At 43.0% G+C, this 19,290-nt stretch overlaps 1 protein-coding gene across 1 annotated transcript; it reads right to left on the reverse strand.

The window, feature by feature from the left end:
- Positions 1-17,734: 17,734 nt before the first annotated feature.
- On the reverse strand, positions 17,735-19,082 carry mc4r (melanocortin 4 receptor). Its single transcript, XM_046357745.1, has one exon. The coding sequence runs from the start codon at positions 19,080-19,082 to the stop codon at positions 18,081-18,083; it is 1,002 nt and encodes a 333-aa protein (XP_046213701.1). The 3' UTR covers positions 17,735-18,080.
- Positions 19,083-19,290: the final 208 nt, after the last annotated feature.

Below are 19,290 nucleotides of genomic sequence, written 5' to 3' on the forward strand. Positions count from 1 at the left end.
TTAAACGGCACCGATCACCACTGATTTGCATCACATGCATTCACTCACATGTATTGTTCTCTGTTTGCAGTGAGCTGAGCATTAAGAATTGGATCATGTCCATGGTATATGCTGGGCATGTGTCTCACATAGCATGGCTCCATCCCTACTGTGCACAGCAGATCTGTGGGACAAGGCAACCACCATCAGATCAATAACCCACCTGACTCGACACTGGTTTTCTTTGCAAGCCACTTCCTGTCTTTCTGGATGCCTTATACAGAAAGGTGTGGTTTGACCCAAAGACGTTTCTTATTCTCCTTTCTTTTGTTTTATTTCAGAGTTACAAGTAAGGACGATTACTTTTTCAGTGTCGGCCAATATGTTCATCAGGATCAGCTGGCGAATCCTAAACCTCTGGGACTGAGTATTGTCCGAGTGAACCCTGTGGAGTGTTGCCAGAGGAAAGAGAGGGAGCTTAACATTGGGAAGAGACCCAGGACAGAGAACAAGGGAGCTTTGGATGTGAATGACGCTCAACCCTCCTCTTCATCAGCTTCCAAGCCTGAGAGCAGATCCAGTAGCTGTACTGACTGTACTCAGCCACCAGGTGGCAGTAGATCCTCGGGGAGCAGCTGCAGCAGGAATGGCAACAACAAATCATTTTACCGTCATTTAATCAGGCAAGTCAGTTAAGAACAAATTCTTATTTACAATGACAGCCTAGGAAAAGTGGGTTAACTGTCTTGCTCAGGGACAGAACAACAGTTTTTTATATTGTCAACTTGAGGATTCAATCTAGCAACCTTTCGGTTACTGGACCAACTCTCTAAGCGCTAGGCTACCTTCCTCCCCTGGAAGAGGATAAGGAGCCATGCAAACAGGCTTGTTCAAAGACTGACATTGATGTCTCAACGACCTACACTGTGCACAGCCTTCTCTCAGTTATTAAGCAAACTGATCCATACATGCTCGACATCGACCTTGATTTTCCCTCTTGCAAGAATCCCTTCAAGGAGATGTCTACACAGGTAAAGGCAACGGTCTGTAACTGTTGGAAACGAGAGGCTTTAGCCTTCTCAAGGAAACATATACCGCTGAGATAAAGCAGATTTCTTACTTAGTATCAGCAAAAGTGTTGTAAGATGTGTTGCTTTTTCTTTGGAAATCATGTCATGATTTGATACCATCAGTTGTACCCCCTCCTCTGTATACCATAGGAGCAGTACACTATTCTACAGGCAATATCTCTACAGCTTCATTAAACCTCGCGAAGACCAAGATGAGGGAAGAGAAAATACTGTGTCTTTTCCAAAAGTGTTATGTGTTTCAGAAGGTGTCTTTGTATCAGAAGAATGTGGTGTTTCTCCTCTACTGTACACTACAACTGTGTCATGTTGTGTTGTGTTCAGGAAGAGTTGACAGAGTGTGTAAAGAGACATAGCCAGTAGCTGGAGGATCTGGAGACAGCATTTGAAGACCTGGTGGAGGATGATAGTAAGGAGATTGTCAGGTGCTGGGCTGCCAACCCTGGGTAGGGTAAATCTCTACCTGCCTTACAGTAACTCTGTTCCCAACCCTGGGTAGGGTAAATCTCTACCTGCCTTACAGTAACTCTGTTGCCAACCCTGGGTAGGGTAAATCTCTACCTACCTTACAGTAACTCTGTTGCCAACCCTGGGTAGAGTAAATCTCTACCTGCCTTACAGTAACTCTGTTCCCAACCCTGGGTAGGGTAAATCTCTACATGCCCTACAGTAACTCTGTTGCCAACCATTGGTTTGGTTAAATCTCTACCTGCCTTACAGTAACTCTGTTGCCAACCCTGGGTAGAGTAAATCTCTACCTGCCCTACAGTAACTCTGTTGCCAACCCTGGGTAGGTTAAATCTCTACCTGCCTTACAATAACTCTGTTGCCAACCCTGGGTAGGGTAAATCTCTACCTACCTTACAGTAACTTTGTTGCCAACCCTGGGTAGGGTAAATCTCTACCTGCCTTACAGTAACTCTGTTGCCAACCCTGGGTAGGGTAAATCTCTACCTGCCTTACAGTAACTCTGTTGCCAACCCTGGGTAGGGTAAATCTCTACCTGCCTTACAGTAACTCTGTTGCCAACCCTGGGTAGGGTAAATTTCTACCTGCCTTACAGTAACTCTGTTGCCAACCCTGGGTAGGGTATATCTCTACCTGCCTTACAGTAACTCTGTTGCCAACCCTGGGTAGGTTGCCAACCCTAAATCTCTACCTGCCTTACAGTAACTCTGTTGCCAACCCTGGGTAGGGTAAATCTCTACCTGCCTTACAGTAACTCTGTTGCCAACCCTGGGTAGGGTAAATCTCTACCTGCCTTACAGTAACTCTGTTCCCAACCCTGGGTAGGGTAAATCTCTACATGCCCTACAGTAACTCTGTTGCCAACCCTGGGTAGGTTAAATCTCTACCTACCTTACAGTAACTCTGTTGCCAACCCTGGGTAGGGTAAATCTCTACCTGCCTTACAGTAACTCTGTTGCCAACCCTGGGTAGGGTAAATCTCTACCTGCCTTACAGTAACTCTGTTGCCAACCCTGGGTAGGGTAAATCTCTACCTGCCTTACAGTAACTCTGTTCCCAACCCTGGGTAGGGTAAATCTCTACCTGCCTTACAGTAACTCTGTTCCCAACCCTGGGTAGGGTAAACCTCTCAGTAACTACATGCCCTACAGTAACTCTGTTGCCAACCCTGGGTAGGTTAAATCTCTACCTGCCTTACAGTAACTCTGTTGCCAACCCTGGGTAGAGTAAATCTCTACCTGCCTTACAGTAACTCTGTTGCCAACCCTGGGTAGGGTAAATCTCTACCTGCCCTACAATAACTCTGTTGCCAACCCTGGGTAGGTTAAATCTCTACCTGCCTTACAGTAACTCTGTTGCCAACCCTGGGTAGGGTAAATCTCTACCTACCTTACAGTAACTCTGTTGCCAACCCTGGGTAGGGTAAATCTCTACCTGCCTTACAGTAACTCTGTTGCCAACCCTGGGTAGGGTAAATCTCTACCTGCCTTACAGTAACTCTGTTGCCAACCCTGGGTAGGGTAAATCTCTACCTGCCTTACAGTAACTCTGTTGCCAACCCTGGGTAGGGTATATCTCTACCTGCCTTACAGTAACTATGTTGCCAACCCTGGGTAGGGTAAATTTCTACCTGCCTTACAGTAACTCTGTTGCCAACCCTGGGTAGGGTATATCTCTACCTGCCTTACAGTAACTCTGTTGCCAACCCTGGGTAGAGTAAATCTCTACCTGCCTTACAGTAACTCTGTTGCCAACCCTGGGTAGGGTAAATCTCTACCTGCCTTACAGCAACTCTGTTGCCAACCCTGGATAGGGTAAATCTCTACCTGCCTTACTTTAACTCTGTTGCCAACCCTGGGTAGGGTAAATCTCTACCTGCCTTACAGTAACTCTGTTGCCAACCCTGGGTAGGTTAAATCTCTACCTGCCTTACAGTAACTCTGTTGCCAAGCCTGGGTAGGGTAAATCTCTACCTGCCTTACAGTAACTCTGTTGCCAACCCTGGGTAGGGTAAATCTCTACCTGCCTTACAGTAACTCTGTTGCCAACCCTGGATAAATCTGCTCTAGCTGCCAGGCAGATACTGCTGCATCACCCCAACTAGGCCTTATCATCAGTCGGACCCTTTTTTCTTCAGAACCCTTCTCTCGACATTGTTCAGTCATATAATACCAGCACAATATCAGAACTGGGGAGAAGTTCAATTGATATCTACGTCTGGTGATTTTTCCCTCATACATCAATATCTATGCTATTCCGCCCATGAACAGATATAATACATTTTGTGTGTAATCAGGTTTTTCTTGGGGGTTGAGCACCTCTCTGTTGTCTGCCTCTCGTTGCAACCAGTTGTCATAGTCTCATGTCAGAATTAGACGTTCATCCATGTTTAAGGTTAAGTTCAGGCATTATCTCCAAATGGTTACGGTAAGGGTTAAGGTTTGGGATAGGCTTAAAACAAAAATATACAAAACTACTTTCTATAGCTGAACAACCTTTGGAATCAGAGGCAAGAGGCAGATGCTTATGCACATCCGTCATCTCCGTCCACAACACCCTAGCAAACCTGAAACCAACTTGAAGGTAACAGAGCTCACCGTTGCCCCGAGTGGCCGGTTTTCACATCATCGTCTGACGTCCTCCGACATGGATGGACATCGAGTACTGACCTGTATAATGGGTGACCTGGCTGCTCACTGTCTGAATTAGATTTGGATGTCAGAAGGCTATCATTGTAGCTAAAACGAACAGGCAAGGTACTGTAAGGTGTCTCCTGGTTGGGGAGATGATGTTCATGTTGGAAATATATCTCATATTTGTTTTCTAATCAAATTTTGCACAATTATAACGTGGCCCGGGACTACGAACTTGTAAAATTACTGCTTTTTCACCGATATGGTCATCACCATTGGTACTTTTTTCTTGGCTACATTGCTAATTCAATTTATTTCCAGGGAAGGGAAGGAAAATGGAATGAGGAAGAAAATAATGTAGCACTAATTATGAAAAGGTCAATCTCTAAATTTAGCCTGTCATTAACAGCTAAAAGGGTTTTACTTTGCTGCTTCTTTTCAACCTTTTACTCTTAAAGGCACAATGCTGATAAAACGATGGCTTTCATTATGTGGATTGCTCATACTATTATATCTCTTCCTGGTGCTTCTCCCTCTCCAATAGGGGTGATGTTGATGAGGACGATGATGAATTTGCAACAGCAGGGTCTGACCTGTGATTGTGTCTCCCTCTGTGATGGTGGTGGTGATGATTAAGGTGCACTAGGCGGGGCTGACCTGTGATTGTGTCTCCCTCTGTGATGGTGGTGGTGATGATTAAGGTGCACTAGGCGGGGCTGACCTGTGATTGTGTCTCCCTCTGTGATGGTGGTGGTGATGATTAAGGTGCACTAGGCGGGTCTGACCTGTGATTGTGTCTCCCTCTGTGATGGTGGTGGTGATGATTAAGGTGCACTAGGCGGGGCTGACCTGTGATTGTGTCTCCCTCTGTGATGGTGGTGGTGATGATTAAGGTGCACTAGGCGGGGCTGACCTGTGATTGTGTCTCTCTCTGTGATGGTGGTGGTGATGATTAAGGTGCACTAGGCGGGTCTGACCTGTGATTGTGTCTCCCTGTGATGGTGGTGGTGATGATTAAGGTGCACTAGGCGGGGCTGACCTGTGATTGTGTCTCTGACCTGTGATTGTGTCTCTCTCTGGATGGTGGTGGTGATGATTAAGGTGCACTAGGCGGGGCTGACCTGTGATTGTGTCTCTCTCTGTGATGGTGGTGGTGATGATTAAGGTGCACTAGGCGGGGCTGACCTGTGATTGTGTCTCTCTCTGTGATGGTGGTGGTGATGATTAAGGTGCACTAGGCGGGGCTGACCTGTGATTGTGTCTCTCTCTGTGATGGTGGTGTTGATGATTAAGGTGCACTAGGCGGGGCTGACCTGTGATTACTCGCAGGGCTGACCGGTGAGCTACCCCACCACATTAGCAGTGAGGAGAAGATTGAGAGGCTGGTCCTGGCAGTGGAGCTCATTCTGGAGGTGCCGACCCAGCCCACCCTTATCACCGTCTCCAAGAATGTCAGTGCCAGTTGTGTAACAATACGTACCTCTTAAGTTGTTTTTGGGGGTATCTGTACTTTACTATTTATATTTTCAACAACTTTTACCTAACTACATTCCTAAAAAAAAAAACATTTTCTCGGACACCCAAAATGGTCCAATTCATGCACTTATCAAGAGAACATCTCCGGTCATCCCTACTGCCTCGGATCTGGCGGACTCACTAAACACACATGCTTCATTTGTAAATGATGTCTGAGTATTGGATTGTGCCCTTGGCTATCCGTAAACAAAATAAAAACAAGAAAATTATGACATCTGGCTTGCTAAATTTAAGGAATTTGAACTGATTTGCACTTTGACTTTTGATACTTAAGTGTATTTTAGCAATTACATTTACTTTTGATACTTAAGTGTATGTAAAACCAAAGACTTTTACTCAAGTAGTATTTTACTGGGTGACTTTTACTTATTTTCTATTAAGGTATCTTTACTTGTACTCAAGTATGACATTTGGATACTTTTTCAACCACTGGTCAGCGCCACTCACCCTCCCTGGAAAACAGACATCTTACTTAACGGAAGAACATGGGACACGTTGTAGCACTGGATATGTAGCAAACATTTGTTGTTGTTGTTGTTGTTGATAGCCGTCAATTTGCTTTTTGTAAAATGTAGAGAGCAAGACAGAAGCTTTAGGCATATGTCAAAGTTGTGACTGTGAAAAAAATTGTCTTGACACCTATAGACACAGTTTGTTCTAGCTCAAGAGACCATGTGCTCTGCTATTATTAAGGGGGTATGTGAGGGTATTGTGGCTTTTGTGAAAGAAAATGGCTAAAAGCATAGGCCTATCCTTTGCTAGTTTAAGATTAAAATCAAAATTATGAACCTGATTATATAAAGCGATCTATAACAACGCTTTAGTCCACAATGTTTATGCAAGTTTGCAATCTGTAAAATGCAGGAGAAAGATGTAACTCTGGGATGTCTCTGGGTTGACTCTATGACATTCAGAGGCTGCGCAACCTTCTATAACCAAAGAGACAAAACATTTACTTTGCTTGGGAGGTAATGTGTGATTCTGTCAATATCAATTGACGTTAGACATTTCAACAGGCTATTCAACAACATACTAACTCAACATCAGTCAGAAACAAGCCAGGTAGCCTAAGAAGGAACGAAAATGAATTATTTAGGCTATATTATTATTTCAAGGCTATAGCCTGCCATTTAAGAAATCAATTGTGAAGCATTGGAGACACGCTGGCATGAGCGCTCAGCAACACACCAACAACAGCACCTCAACAACATGCCTATACATTTCGTATTTAGGCTGTATAAAATGAAATAAAAAATATATAATTATTTTGAATTAAATAATCATGGGAAAAAATGCCTTATTAGGCTATCGTGCCTTCAGAGAGTATTCATGCCCCAGGACCTGTTCCACATTTTGTTCCCCCCTCACCCTTCTACACACAAAAGCCCATAATGAGAAAGTGAAAATGTGTTTATAGAAATGTTTGTTTATTGAAATGTTTGTTTATTGAAAATGAAATATAGAAATGTACATCATTTACATAAGTATTCACACACCAGAGTCAATACTAGGTAGAAGCACCTCTGGCAGCGATTACAGCTGTGAGTCTTTCTGGGTAAGTCTCTAAGTGCTTTCCACTTTTGGATTGTGCAACATTTGCCCATTATTTTTAAATTCTGCAACCTGTGTCAAATCTCAGTAAATTCTCAAGTAGATTTAAGTCAAAACTGTAATTTGGCCTCTCAAGTATATAATAATATATGCCATTTTAGCAGACGCTTTTATCCAAAGCGACTTACAGTCATGTGTGCATACATTCTACGTATGGGTGGTCCCGGGGATCGAACCCACTACCCTGGCGTTACAAGCGCCATGCTCTACCAACTGAGCTACAGAAGGACTCTTTTTTTCACTCTTTTCTTGGTAAGCAACTTCAGTGTAGATTTGGCCTTTTTTTAATGTTATTGTCCTGCTGAAAGGTGAATTAATCTCCCAGTGTCTGGTGGAAAGCAGACTGAACCATGTTTTCCTCTAGGATCTGATAGATTAATGCAGTGCTGTTATTATAATGGATATCTTTTCACGCCTACCTTTGTCCACGGTGGTCTGCGAATCCACAACTTTGTGTCTACTTTGCCATGTAATGCTTACAAAAACTGCATATCTAAGGCTCTGGTCTGTCCTAGGATTGAAGGTAAATGGTAGGCCTGTTCTCTGCTATCCACTTTGTTTGAATTATTATTTTGAGTATAAGGGAGGGTCGGGTAAAAATATGTTTTACTGAAGGGAGGGCCATCAATTTTCATTTCAGAGAGGTCCGGTTTTCTCCAGGTATCCCTCATTATAAGTAACATACATGGAACCACACCAGAGGACAATCTGCCCAAGACATCATGATACAAATCACTGTGATGACAGGACACATCGCAATTTGAGATGCATCTGTCGTGTAACTCTGACTTAGACCCATAAATCATCTACTGGTGTCAGGGGATTCAGCCTGAAGATGGTATTTCTTATTTGCAAATGTACCTGTGGTGACACGCAGGTACTGGGTTATTTGAAAGGCTTTAAAGTATGGGTTGAATGGTTGGAAATCAAGATAGCATGTCTACCTACTCCCCTGTCTAAGTTTTACTCAGGTAAGCAGGTATCGAAAATATATGTTTACCTAACATTATTGTTGTCTATTCAGATACTATACAATTTAATGAGGACTTAATTTTTTTATGTGCTGAGCTCAGTCGTCGTTAGTCAGTTTTCCTCATTTGTGTATAATTGATTGTTTGGCAATTTCTTGCAGAGTCCTGACAATATTTGATGCAGGCAGAATTCACAAAGTGACATTTTGATGACTATGGTGCCATTTCTAGAGAAAATGCAGTGATGGCACTGACAAATGCTCAACTGTAGGAATTATTCATGAAATAAATATGTTTTTGTGCCCATAACAATCTCCTTTTGCTAATTACTCACAAATCCTTTCCCTAATACAATGTGTCACTTTAATCAAATCTGAGGAAGCACTTATGACCTTAGCTGACCCCTTTTAATATTTGTATTAGGTTTTTGTACTTCAAGTCAGCAAATGATTGTGATTAGACCCTACCCTACCACACCCACTCCAGTTCGTTAGCAACTCTGTGGTTTGACATCTTCATCTCAACGTTTTTAAAACTTAATGAATAGATTTGTATCTAAGTCAGTCAAAGCTATTGCATGTTACGCCACAACTTCAATGCCTTGGTTGTCAATGCAGAGTACAATTTGTCCCAACTACTGCACTGTCATTTTGAGTATACAGGAATACCTATTACTGCTTGTACATGAACACATGATACTTCAATGGAATGTTATTCTTCTGCAATTCTTACAGATTCTCTCCGTAATATTGTTCCCATTTTGAACGGCTTCCAAGGAAAGATGGGATGCCCATTAGAGTAGACTCTAGTGGCTGTCAGGAAATATATTACATTTTCCGTGGGTATAATAGACTCTCAGCGGGGTTGTTTTGTCTCCTGTTTTGATATTCACCATGTTCTTTTGAACAAAACGGATGCATTTTTGTGTACACCCCTGACAAATTGTCCAATTAGAATCTTCATGGCTTTGCATACAATATCTTCATGCATACGATATCTCCAATTAAGCAGACATTGATGCTCCTCAAAACATAACGCAGATTTTTTTGATTGCAGCTCACCATTTAAATATGAATTTATACCCCAGCATGATGTAGCCTATTCCACACATCAATAACATTCAGTACACAATATCTGTTATATGATGACTCAATGTGAATTAAGGAACAGGTTTGTACCATAGACGTATAGACACAACTTCGTATGAAAGCTGCTTATACCATGGTCAGAGCCGTATATACTCTATATGATTCTGACCATGGTATTCTTTGTGTGCAGTCTTATTCAAGACCACTTCAACAACTTCAGTCATTGCAATGAACCTACACACAGAGGGAATCATTCTCATTCTCATTCTCATTCCCCATTTCAATCCTTCCCTAAAGTGTCCACCACAGACAACCTTGATTCCTCCTTCCATGGGACTCAGACCTGTATTCTGTATGCTGAGATGTGTCCCAGGTCCTTCCTGTGCATTGTAAATGATGGTGTTGGACCGAGCATTGAGATGGACCTGTGTGCTCAGATTACTGATGCACCAACCAAGGCTGTTGGATCCCTTCCCCTCTGACCGGCGTGTCTTAGCTGCCATGGATGGGATCAAGAAGGCTTCGCCATCCACATTACATTTAGATGAGCATGAATGTCCAACCCGGTGGACACGCTCTAGTGATGCCTGCAAAAAAGTCCCTAGTCAAAAAATCATTAGAAATAAAAATTATTACAATTATTAAAATTAAAATAAATAAAAATCGAATAGAATCATATAGGAGTCCAATGGGACTGGTTCCATTGCATTCTTGCACTGGAATCCTATAGGATCTTATAGTATAAAATCCTATAAGGTAGAATCCCATATGAGTCCAATAGGACTGGTTCTAAAATCTGCCAGGATTTTTCTATTGGTCATACTGCAAATGAACTTGCAGCCCTGAATCACTCCCATATTGTGATGGTGTGTTGAACAGGTTAACCTGTTATTCCTACCCCCTACTTTTCGAACATTCTGTTAAAAATCGCGCAACATTTCAGCGCCCTGTTACTCAGGCCAGGAATATAGTATATGCATATCATTTACATTTACATTTAAGTCATTTAGCAGACGCTCTTATCCAGAGCGACTTACAAATTGGTGCATTCACCTTATGACATCCAGTGGGACAGTCACTTAACAATAGTGCATCTAAAACTTAGGGGGGTGAGAGGGATTACTTATCCTATCCTAGGTATTCCTTAAAGAGGTGGGGTTTCAGGTGTCTCCGGAAGGTGGTGATTGACTCCGCTGTCCTGGCGTCGTGAGGGAGTTTGTTCCACCATTGGGGGGCCAGGGCAGCGAACAGTTTTGACTGGGCTGAGCGGGAGCTGTACTTCCTCAGTGGTAGGGAGGCGAGCAGGCCAGAGGTGGATGAACGCAGTGCCCTTGTTTGGGTGTAGGGCCTGATCAGAGCCTGGAGGTACTGAGGTGCCGTTCCCCTCACAGCTCCGTAGGCAAGCACCATGGTCTTGTAGCGGATGCGAGCTTCAACTGGAAGCCAGTGGAGAGAACGGAGGAGCGGGATGACGTGAGAGAACTTGGGAAGGTTGAACACCAGACGGGCTGCGGCGTTCTGGATGAGTTGAAGGGGTTTATTGGCACAGGCAGGGAGCCCAGCCAACAGCGAGTTGCAGTAATCCAGACGGGAGATGACAAGTGCCTGGATTAGGACCTGCGCCGCTTCCTGTGTGAGGCAGGGTCGTACTCTGCGGATGTTGTAGAGCATGAACCTACAGGAACGGGCCACCGCCTTGATGTTGGTTGAGAACGACAGGGTGTTGTCCAGGATCACGCCAAGGTTCTTGGCGCTCTGGGAGGAGGACACAATGGAGTTGTCAACCGTGATGGCGAGATCATGGAACGGGCAGTCCTTCCCCGGGAGGAAGAGCAGCTCCGTCTTGCCGAGGTTCAGCTTGAGGTGGTGATCCGTCATCCACACTGATATGTCTGCCAGACATGCAGAGATGCGATTCGCCACCTGGTCGTCAGAAGGGGGAAAGGAGAAGATTAATTGTGTGTCGTCTGCATAGCAATGATAAGAGAGACCATGTGAGGTTATGACAGAGCCAAGTGACTTGGTGTATAGCGAGAATAGGAGAGGGCCAAGAACAGAGCCCTGGGGGACACCAGTGGTGAGAGCGCGTGGTGAGGAGACAGATTCTCGCCACGCCACCTGGTAGGAGCGACCTGTCAGGTAGGACGCAATCCAAGCGTGGGCCGCGCCGGAGATGCCCAACTCGGAGAGGGTGGAGAGGAGGATCTGATGGTTCACAGTATCGAAGGCAGCCGACAGATCTAGAAGGATGAGAGCAGAGGAGAGAGAGTTAGCTTTAGCAGTGCGGAGCGCCTCCGTGATACAGAGGAGAGCAGTCTCAGTTGAATGACTAGTCTTGAAACCTGACTGATTTGGATCAAGAAGGTCATTCAGAGAGAGATAGCGGGAGAGCTGGCCAAGGACGGCACGTTCAAGAGTTTTGGAGAGAAAAGAAAGAAGGGATACTGGTCTGTAATTGTTGACATCGGAGGGATCGAGTGTAGGTTTTTTCAGAAGGGGTGCAACTCTCGCTCTCTTGAAGACGGAAGGGACGTAGCCAGCGGTCAGGGATGAGTTGATGAGCGAGGTGAGGTAAGGGAGAAGGTCTCCGGAAATGGTCTGGAGAAGAGAGGAGGGGATAGGGTCAAGCGGGCAGGTTGTTGGGCGGCCGACCGTCACAAGACGCGAGATTTCATCTGGAGACAGAGGGGAGAAAGAGGTCAGAGCACAGGGTAGGGCAGTGTGAGCAGAACCAGCGGTGTCGTTTGACTTAGCAAACAAGGATCGGATGTCGTCGACCTTCTTTTCAAAATGGTTGACGAAGTCATCTGCAGAGAGGGAGGAGGGGGGAGGGGGCGGAGGATTCAGGAGGGAGGAGAACGTGGCAAAGAGCATATGATTAGTATGTGTGGATAGGAAACACTCAGACGTTTATAAAACTGGTTAAATCACGGCTGTGACTATAACAGAACGTGCGTTTCATCGAAAAGTGCAGGAAAATCTGATCACTGAAAGTGGAAAAATATATCCATCCGCCGCTTCAACCCATTGTCATGGGCGAACAACATTAAATAGGGCTGAGGTTGCAGTACCTACAGCTTCCACACGATGTCAACAGTCTTGTCATTTGCCAATTCTTTGTTTCTTGGTCAAACGAACAAGAGACAGGCTTTTTCTTCAGGTCTCCGACCGGATATTTTGGTTGAGAAATACACGGACAGTATTTCAAGACGGACCCCTATAGAAAACACTTCGTCTCGTGATTAATTTGATCGCTTATTAACATTTACTAACACCTAAAGTTGCATTACAAAAGTATTTCGAAGTGTTTTGTGAAAGTTTATCGTCAACTTTTTTAATTTAAAAAAATTACGTTACGTTATAAGACGCTATTTTTTTTTCGTTTATCACACAGTCTTCATAGATCGATATCTAGGCTATATATGGACCGATTTAATCGGAAAAAAAGACCCAATAGTGATTATGGGACATCTAGGAGTGCCAACAAAGAAGATGGTCAAAGGTAATGAATGTTTTATATTTTATTTGTGCGGTTTGTGTAGCGCCGACTATGCTAATTATTTTGTTTACGTCCCCTGCGGGTCTTTTGGGGTGTTACATGCTATCAGATAATAGCTTCTCATGCTTTCGCCGAAAAGCATTTTAAAAATCTGACTTGTTGCCTGGATTCACAACGAGTGTAGCTTTAATACAATACCCTGCATGTGTATTTTAATGAACGTTTGAGTTTTAACTAATACTATTAGCATTTAGCGTTGTGCATTTGCATTTCCACAGCTCTAGATGGGACGCCTGCGTGCCAGGTAGGAGCAAGAGGTTTTAAGAACCTCAGGGAATTATCACTGGTGTGAGTAGGCAAAGATACATTGTAGAATAATAGTGAAGCCATCAAAACTATGAAATAACACATATGGAATCATTTTTAGTAAATTATAGTATAACAATACAGTGACAAAAAAAATGATACAAATGGCTACAACTTAGCTAGCTAGTCAGTTAACAGCAAAATGTGGCTAAAAGTAGTTTCTTAGCTAGCATAAAAACAAGTGCATAAAATGCTGCAACATGACAAAAATATGACTAAAACGTAAGGAAACAAATACTGTACCCAGAGTTCTTGCATTCACAGTGATGGATAAAACAGTTAGAATAAAACTGTTCGAAAAATGTCTCTGCACGGCCACAGGTGTTGAGCTGAACTTGGGAGTTCGTGCTAGATGTGGTCATCAGTCACTCTTAAAGAGACAGGCTTTCTTACAGGAGAATAAAACAGGAATGAATATAGAACTGTTGTTTCCAATCAACAAAAATGTTGTAATTCATGTTATTGCATTGTACTGGAACTTGACAAAAACTGTTATTTATTGGGTTCAATAAGGAAAAAAAGTTTGAATAAGTTTCTGATTGGGGTGACAAAATCTTGGTAAGTAGAAATCTTGGTAAGATTTCAATTGCAACCTCAAAACGTTCAGAAGATTTCAACTGCAACCTAAAAACGTTCAAAACCTCAAAACACATCATTTCATTTCACACTAAAATAGGAATAAAAAAGTGATACGTAATCACATCCCCTGGCAGCGGTTGTTCATGTTTGGCACACTTAGCCTAGAGTCATAGTAAACATTGAAGGCAGAATGTTCCACAAGGAATGAATAGGCTAATCATCATCACCAAAATAAATCCACAGAAGATGCCTCATGAATAAGTGAAATCACATATCTACATAATATTCCAGTCACATCATAAAAATAAGAAAACTACATCTGGAAATGAAATATCTGGAAAATGTTTATCCTGAATAACATGCAGAGTCTACTTAATTGAAAGCACACTGATGCATTTTACTTGCACATAGCAGTGAAACAATATTGTATAGGTGTTACTGTAATTTAATTATACCAATGTGTTTTCATTAATTGAATTACCTTAATTTATTTCAAGAGAATTTGTAAGATTCTTGTTTGCATAAAATAGACGGGGACCAGTCTTATCAATTATAGGTAACAGAATTTATTCTCGGAGCGCGCTGCCACTTTACCACGAGCAACAGTTTATATACAATAACATGACGTCATTTCATTGCTTAACAGAATCCCCTCCTCTCGACCGGGACAAAGTGAGATGAATAGTTCATTCTAACTTACTAACACACTCACAGGTCACACAACATAACTGAATTAACTTTTGACCCCCCAACATTATCGATCACCACTTAGCTGACAGTTCTGATTAACAGAAAATCTAGGTATGCACTCACTTCCTTATCTAAAAACCCCAGAGCTCAGTTTCGTCGGTTCAACCATAGGTTAACTATATTATCTGTTTACTTAATCCACAGACCATTCCTTTCTTCCCAGTTGGAATGGTGTTCATTAACTTGAATTACTCCTTGTCCGTGTCTCACAATCCCTTCTTATGAACTCATATAGTTCATCAGATATAATAAAACAGAGTATAAGTTTACTTACTTACAGTTCCATTTAAAATGATTTGTTCAGTCATTTTATCATAATTTTCCCAACAATAGCTCTCCTCTTGTCTTGTAGCAGATTGCCTACAGCCAAGTAATACATGTTTTCATTCACTTCCTTGGCTCTGTAGTTCCTTTTTTCATCACATATACAATAAGGTCCAAAGTGATTGTCACCCTTGATAAAGACGAGCAAAAAAAGAGCTATATTGTATGCCCAATTATTTTGAAAATGATATGCTTTTATGCTAATATAATTGAAAAATATATAAATATTTTGTTTAAAGCTGCGATATGTAACTTTTTAGGCACCTGACAAAATTCACATGGACATTTTAGTTTTAGATCTGTCATTCTCGTTGAAAGCAAATCTAAGAATCTGTTCTATGTAGGCTATTTCTATGATTCCCTGTTTTAAGTTTTGTTTTTGCTTCTTTTACTTTCGGTTTTGTACACCAGCTTCAAACAGCTGAAAACACTTTTGGTTATGGATAATATATTTCACAGCGGTTTAGATGCTACAATGATTCTCTACACTATACTTGCTTGTTTTGTCACATAAACACAAATTAGGTGAACAATTCAAATTTTAACAACCATTTCCGATTTTTTGCATAGTGCATCTTTAACAAGTAATACATGTTTTTCTGAAAAAGAATAGAATACAAATTCTTGGCACCCTTGATAAAGACAAGCAAAACAGACAGTTTAAAATAAATAATACAAATACTGAGCTATATAGTATGCAAAAACAATTGGGAAAATGATATGCTTAACAAGTAATAAATGTGCCCCATAACATCAACGATCCACCACCATATTTTACAGTAGGTATGGGGTTCTTTTCTATATATAATTCCTATTTTTTTACGCCAAACCCGCCACTAGTGTGGTCAAAGAGCTCCATGTTCCTGTCATCTGACTATAGCCCAGGCTCCAATCAAAGCGTCAATGCCATTTAGCAAACTCCAGGATTTTACATTTGTTGAATGACATGAAAATAGAGCTCTTTGGCCACGCACATCAATGGTGGGGTTGGCATCGAAATTAGGAATCATATGCAGAAAATAACCCCAAACCTACTCTAAAATGTTGTGGTGGTGGATCTTTGATGTTATTGGGCTATTTTGCTTCTACTGGTTGTGGGGCACTTGCTAAGGTCAAGAGCATCATGAACTTTACCCAGTACCAGAAAATGTTATCCAAAGACCTGGTTGCATCTGCCAGGATGTTAAAATGTTGCTATAAGTGGATCTTCCAGCAAGACAATAACCCTACGGTTTGAACTGATTTGGGCTCAGGCAAAAGATATCAATGATCTGAAAGGATTCTGTATGGAGGAATGGTCTAATATCCTCCCAATGCATTCTCCAATCTCATAAAACATTATAGAAAAAGGCTCAGTGCCATTGTCCTCATAAGGTGAGGTATTGAAAGGTACTGAAAACAGGGGTGCCAATAATATTGAACCCTATCTTTTTGAGATAAACATTTATTATTAAACAAAATCTCTTATTTTTTTCATTGTTTTATTGTAAAAATATATCATTTTCAGGGAGGGGGGGTTGCATACAATAGCTTACTATTTAAACTCAGCAAAAAAAGAAATGTCCCTTTTTCAGGACCCAGTCTTTCAAAGATTATTCGTAAGATCTTCATTTTAAAGGGTTTAAACACTGTTTCCCATGTTTGTTAAATGAAGCATTAACAATTAATGAACATGCACCTGTGGAACGGTTGTTAAGACACTAACAGCTTACAGACGGTAGGCAATTAAGGTCACAGTTATGAAAATTTAGTTCACTAAAGAGGCATTTCTACTGACTCTGAAAAACACCAAAAGAAAGATGCCCAGGGTCCCTGCTCATCTGCGTGAACGTGCCTTAGGCATGCTGTAAGGAGGCATGAGGACTGCAGATGTGGCCAGGGCAATAAATTGCAATGTCCATACTGTGAGACGCCTAAGACAGCGCTACAGGGAGACAGGATGGACAGCTGATCATCCTCGCAGTGGCAGACCACGTGTAACAATACCTGCACAGGATCGGTACATGCGAACATTACACCTGCAGGACAAGTACAGGATGGCAACAACAACTACCGGAGTTACACCAGAAACGCACAGTCCCTCCATCAGTGCTCAGACTGTTCGCAATAGGCTGAGAGAGGCTGGACTGGGGGCTTCTAGGGCTGTTGTAAGGCAGGTCCTCACCAATGGGCACAAACCCACCGTCGCTGGACCAGACAGGACTGGCAAAAAGTGCTCTTCTCTGACGAGTCGCGGTTTTGTCTCACCAGGGGTGATAGTCGGATTCGCATTTATCGTGGAAGGAATGAGCATTACACCGAGGCCCGTACTCCGGAACGGGATCAATTTGGAGATGGAGGGTCCGTCATGGTCTCGGGCGTGGTGTCACAGGATCATCGGACTGAGCTTATTGTCATTGCAGATAATCTCAACGCTGTTCGTTACAGGGACAGTTACAGAGGTCTAAGGCCATTCCCCCCAGAAATGTCCGGGACCTTGAGGTGCCTTTGTGGAAGAGTGGGGTAACATCTCACAACAAGAACTGGCACATCTGGTGCAGTCCATGAGGAGGAGATGCACTGCAGTACTTAATGCAGCTGGTGGCCACACCAGATACTGACTGTTACTTTTGATTTTGACACCCCCTTTGTTCAGGGACACATTACACCATTTCTGTTAGTCACATGTCTGTGGGACTTGTTCAGTCTATGTCTCAGTTGTTGAACCTTGTTATGTTCATACAAATATTTACACATGTTAAGTTAGCTGAAAATAAACACAGTTGACATTGAGAAGACGTTTGTTTTTTTGCTGAGTTTATATTATTTTTAATTTATTTATTTTTTGCTCATCTTTATCAATATTGGGAGGGGGGAATGTTTTAACAATTAATAAATGTTTTTCTCAAAAAGATAGGAATCCAAATGATTGGAATCCTTGAGAAAGACGAGCAAAAAACTATTCACAAACCTCTATGTAATGATAGCCATTACATGTGTTGACTCAATAGTTTGTGTGGTAGTGAGATAAATCTATCAATATGTCATTACATTAGTCATGTTCAACTATATTGCAATTGTTATTTGGCTCATGAGGCAAAAATGAAAAGTTGTCCTTATTTACAGATATTATAATACTGTTTCTTTGAAACTGTCCCTGAACAGTTCACATACAGTATCTCCATAAGGTTCAGTATCTGCTGGGAATTTCACACAGAGACACACAGAGAGGCAATATCATACCAGCAGCAGAAGATCTCCTTGAAGGTCTTCCTCATCTCCTGGCTCCTGAAGGCGTAGATTAGCGGGTCGATGACAGAGTTACACATGATGAGAATGAGGTACATGTTGAAGTGAGACATGAAGCACATACAGTAGGGGTTCCTGGGGCAGGAGATCATTAGGATGAGATGGAGGAAGAAGGGTGCCCAGCACACTATGAACACCCCCAGGAGGATGGTGAGGGTGATGGCCCCCTTCATGTTGGCTGCCTGCCAGATGGGGCCGTTGCCCGGCAGAGCGGCGATCCTCTTCATGTGCAGACGCGCCAGCATGAACATGTGGACGTACAGCGAGGCCATGAGCACCAGCATGCTGAAGAACATGATGATGAGGCAGATGAGGACAGTAGTGCTCTCCGAGTAGACGATGAAGAGGACGCCCGACACGGTGCAGAAGGTCCAGATGCTGGTGATGATGGCGGCAGCCCGGCGCACGGTCATAATGTTGTGGTAGCGTAGTGCATAGAAGATAGTCACGTAACGGTCAACAGCGATGGCCAGCAGGCTCCAGATAGACGCCAGCAGGGAACTACAGATCATGGAGTCAAACACGTTGTCCATGCTCTTGATCATGCCAGCGCCGATCCCCAAGTTGCCATCAGTGATCATCGCCATCACAATGGTCTCAGTGGCGTTGGAGACGCTGACCAGCATGTCAGCCACGGCCAGGGAACAGATGAAGAAGTACATGGGAGAGTGAAGATTCTTGTTCTTGATGATGGCGGCAATAACCAGGATGTTCTCCAGCAGGCTGACGATGCCCAGCGTGAGGAAGACCTCAGTGGAGATGAGCAGCTGCTCGTAACACCCAGGCAAACCACGGAATCTCTCCGCCATAGCCTGGGGCTGCTGATTGCTGAAAGGTTGAGCTCCAGAGCTGTGGTTCCGTAGGTGGAATGATCCATGGTGATGCTGGTGCGTGGCATTCATTGTTTTTGTAGGGTCTCGTCAGTCAGCACTCTTCAGTACACTTCATTCTTCATTATTCCCTTAATATGTCCAAAGAGTTTCTGTGCCTAACGAGGAGCTGCTACCTTAAACCGCTTCAGCTTCGAGTGCCAGGCAGACGCTGGGCAGTGAAGTATATAGTCTGAGACATTGGGAGGCAGTCCGATCCGTGACCGCAGGTGGCCGTTTG

The sequence above is a fragment of the Oncorhynchus gorbuscha genome, linkage group LG08 (assembly GCF_021184085.1).
Source record: "Oncorhynchus gorbuscha isolate QuinsamMale2020 ecotype Even-year linkage group LG08, OgorEven_v1.0, whole genome shotgun sequence".
Taxonomy (NCBI): domain Eukaryota; kingdom Metazoa; phylum Chordata; class Actinopteri; order Salmoniformes; family Salmonidae; genus Oncorhynchus; species Oncorhynchus gorbuscha.

Excerpts from the sequence above, each read along its gene's own strand:
- mc4r (XM_046357745.1), bottom strand. The coding sequence starts at position 19,082 with ATGAATGCCACGCACCAGCATCACCATGGATCATTCCACCTACGGAAC.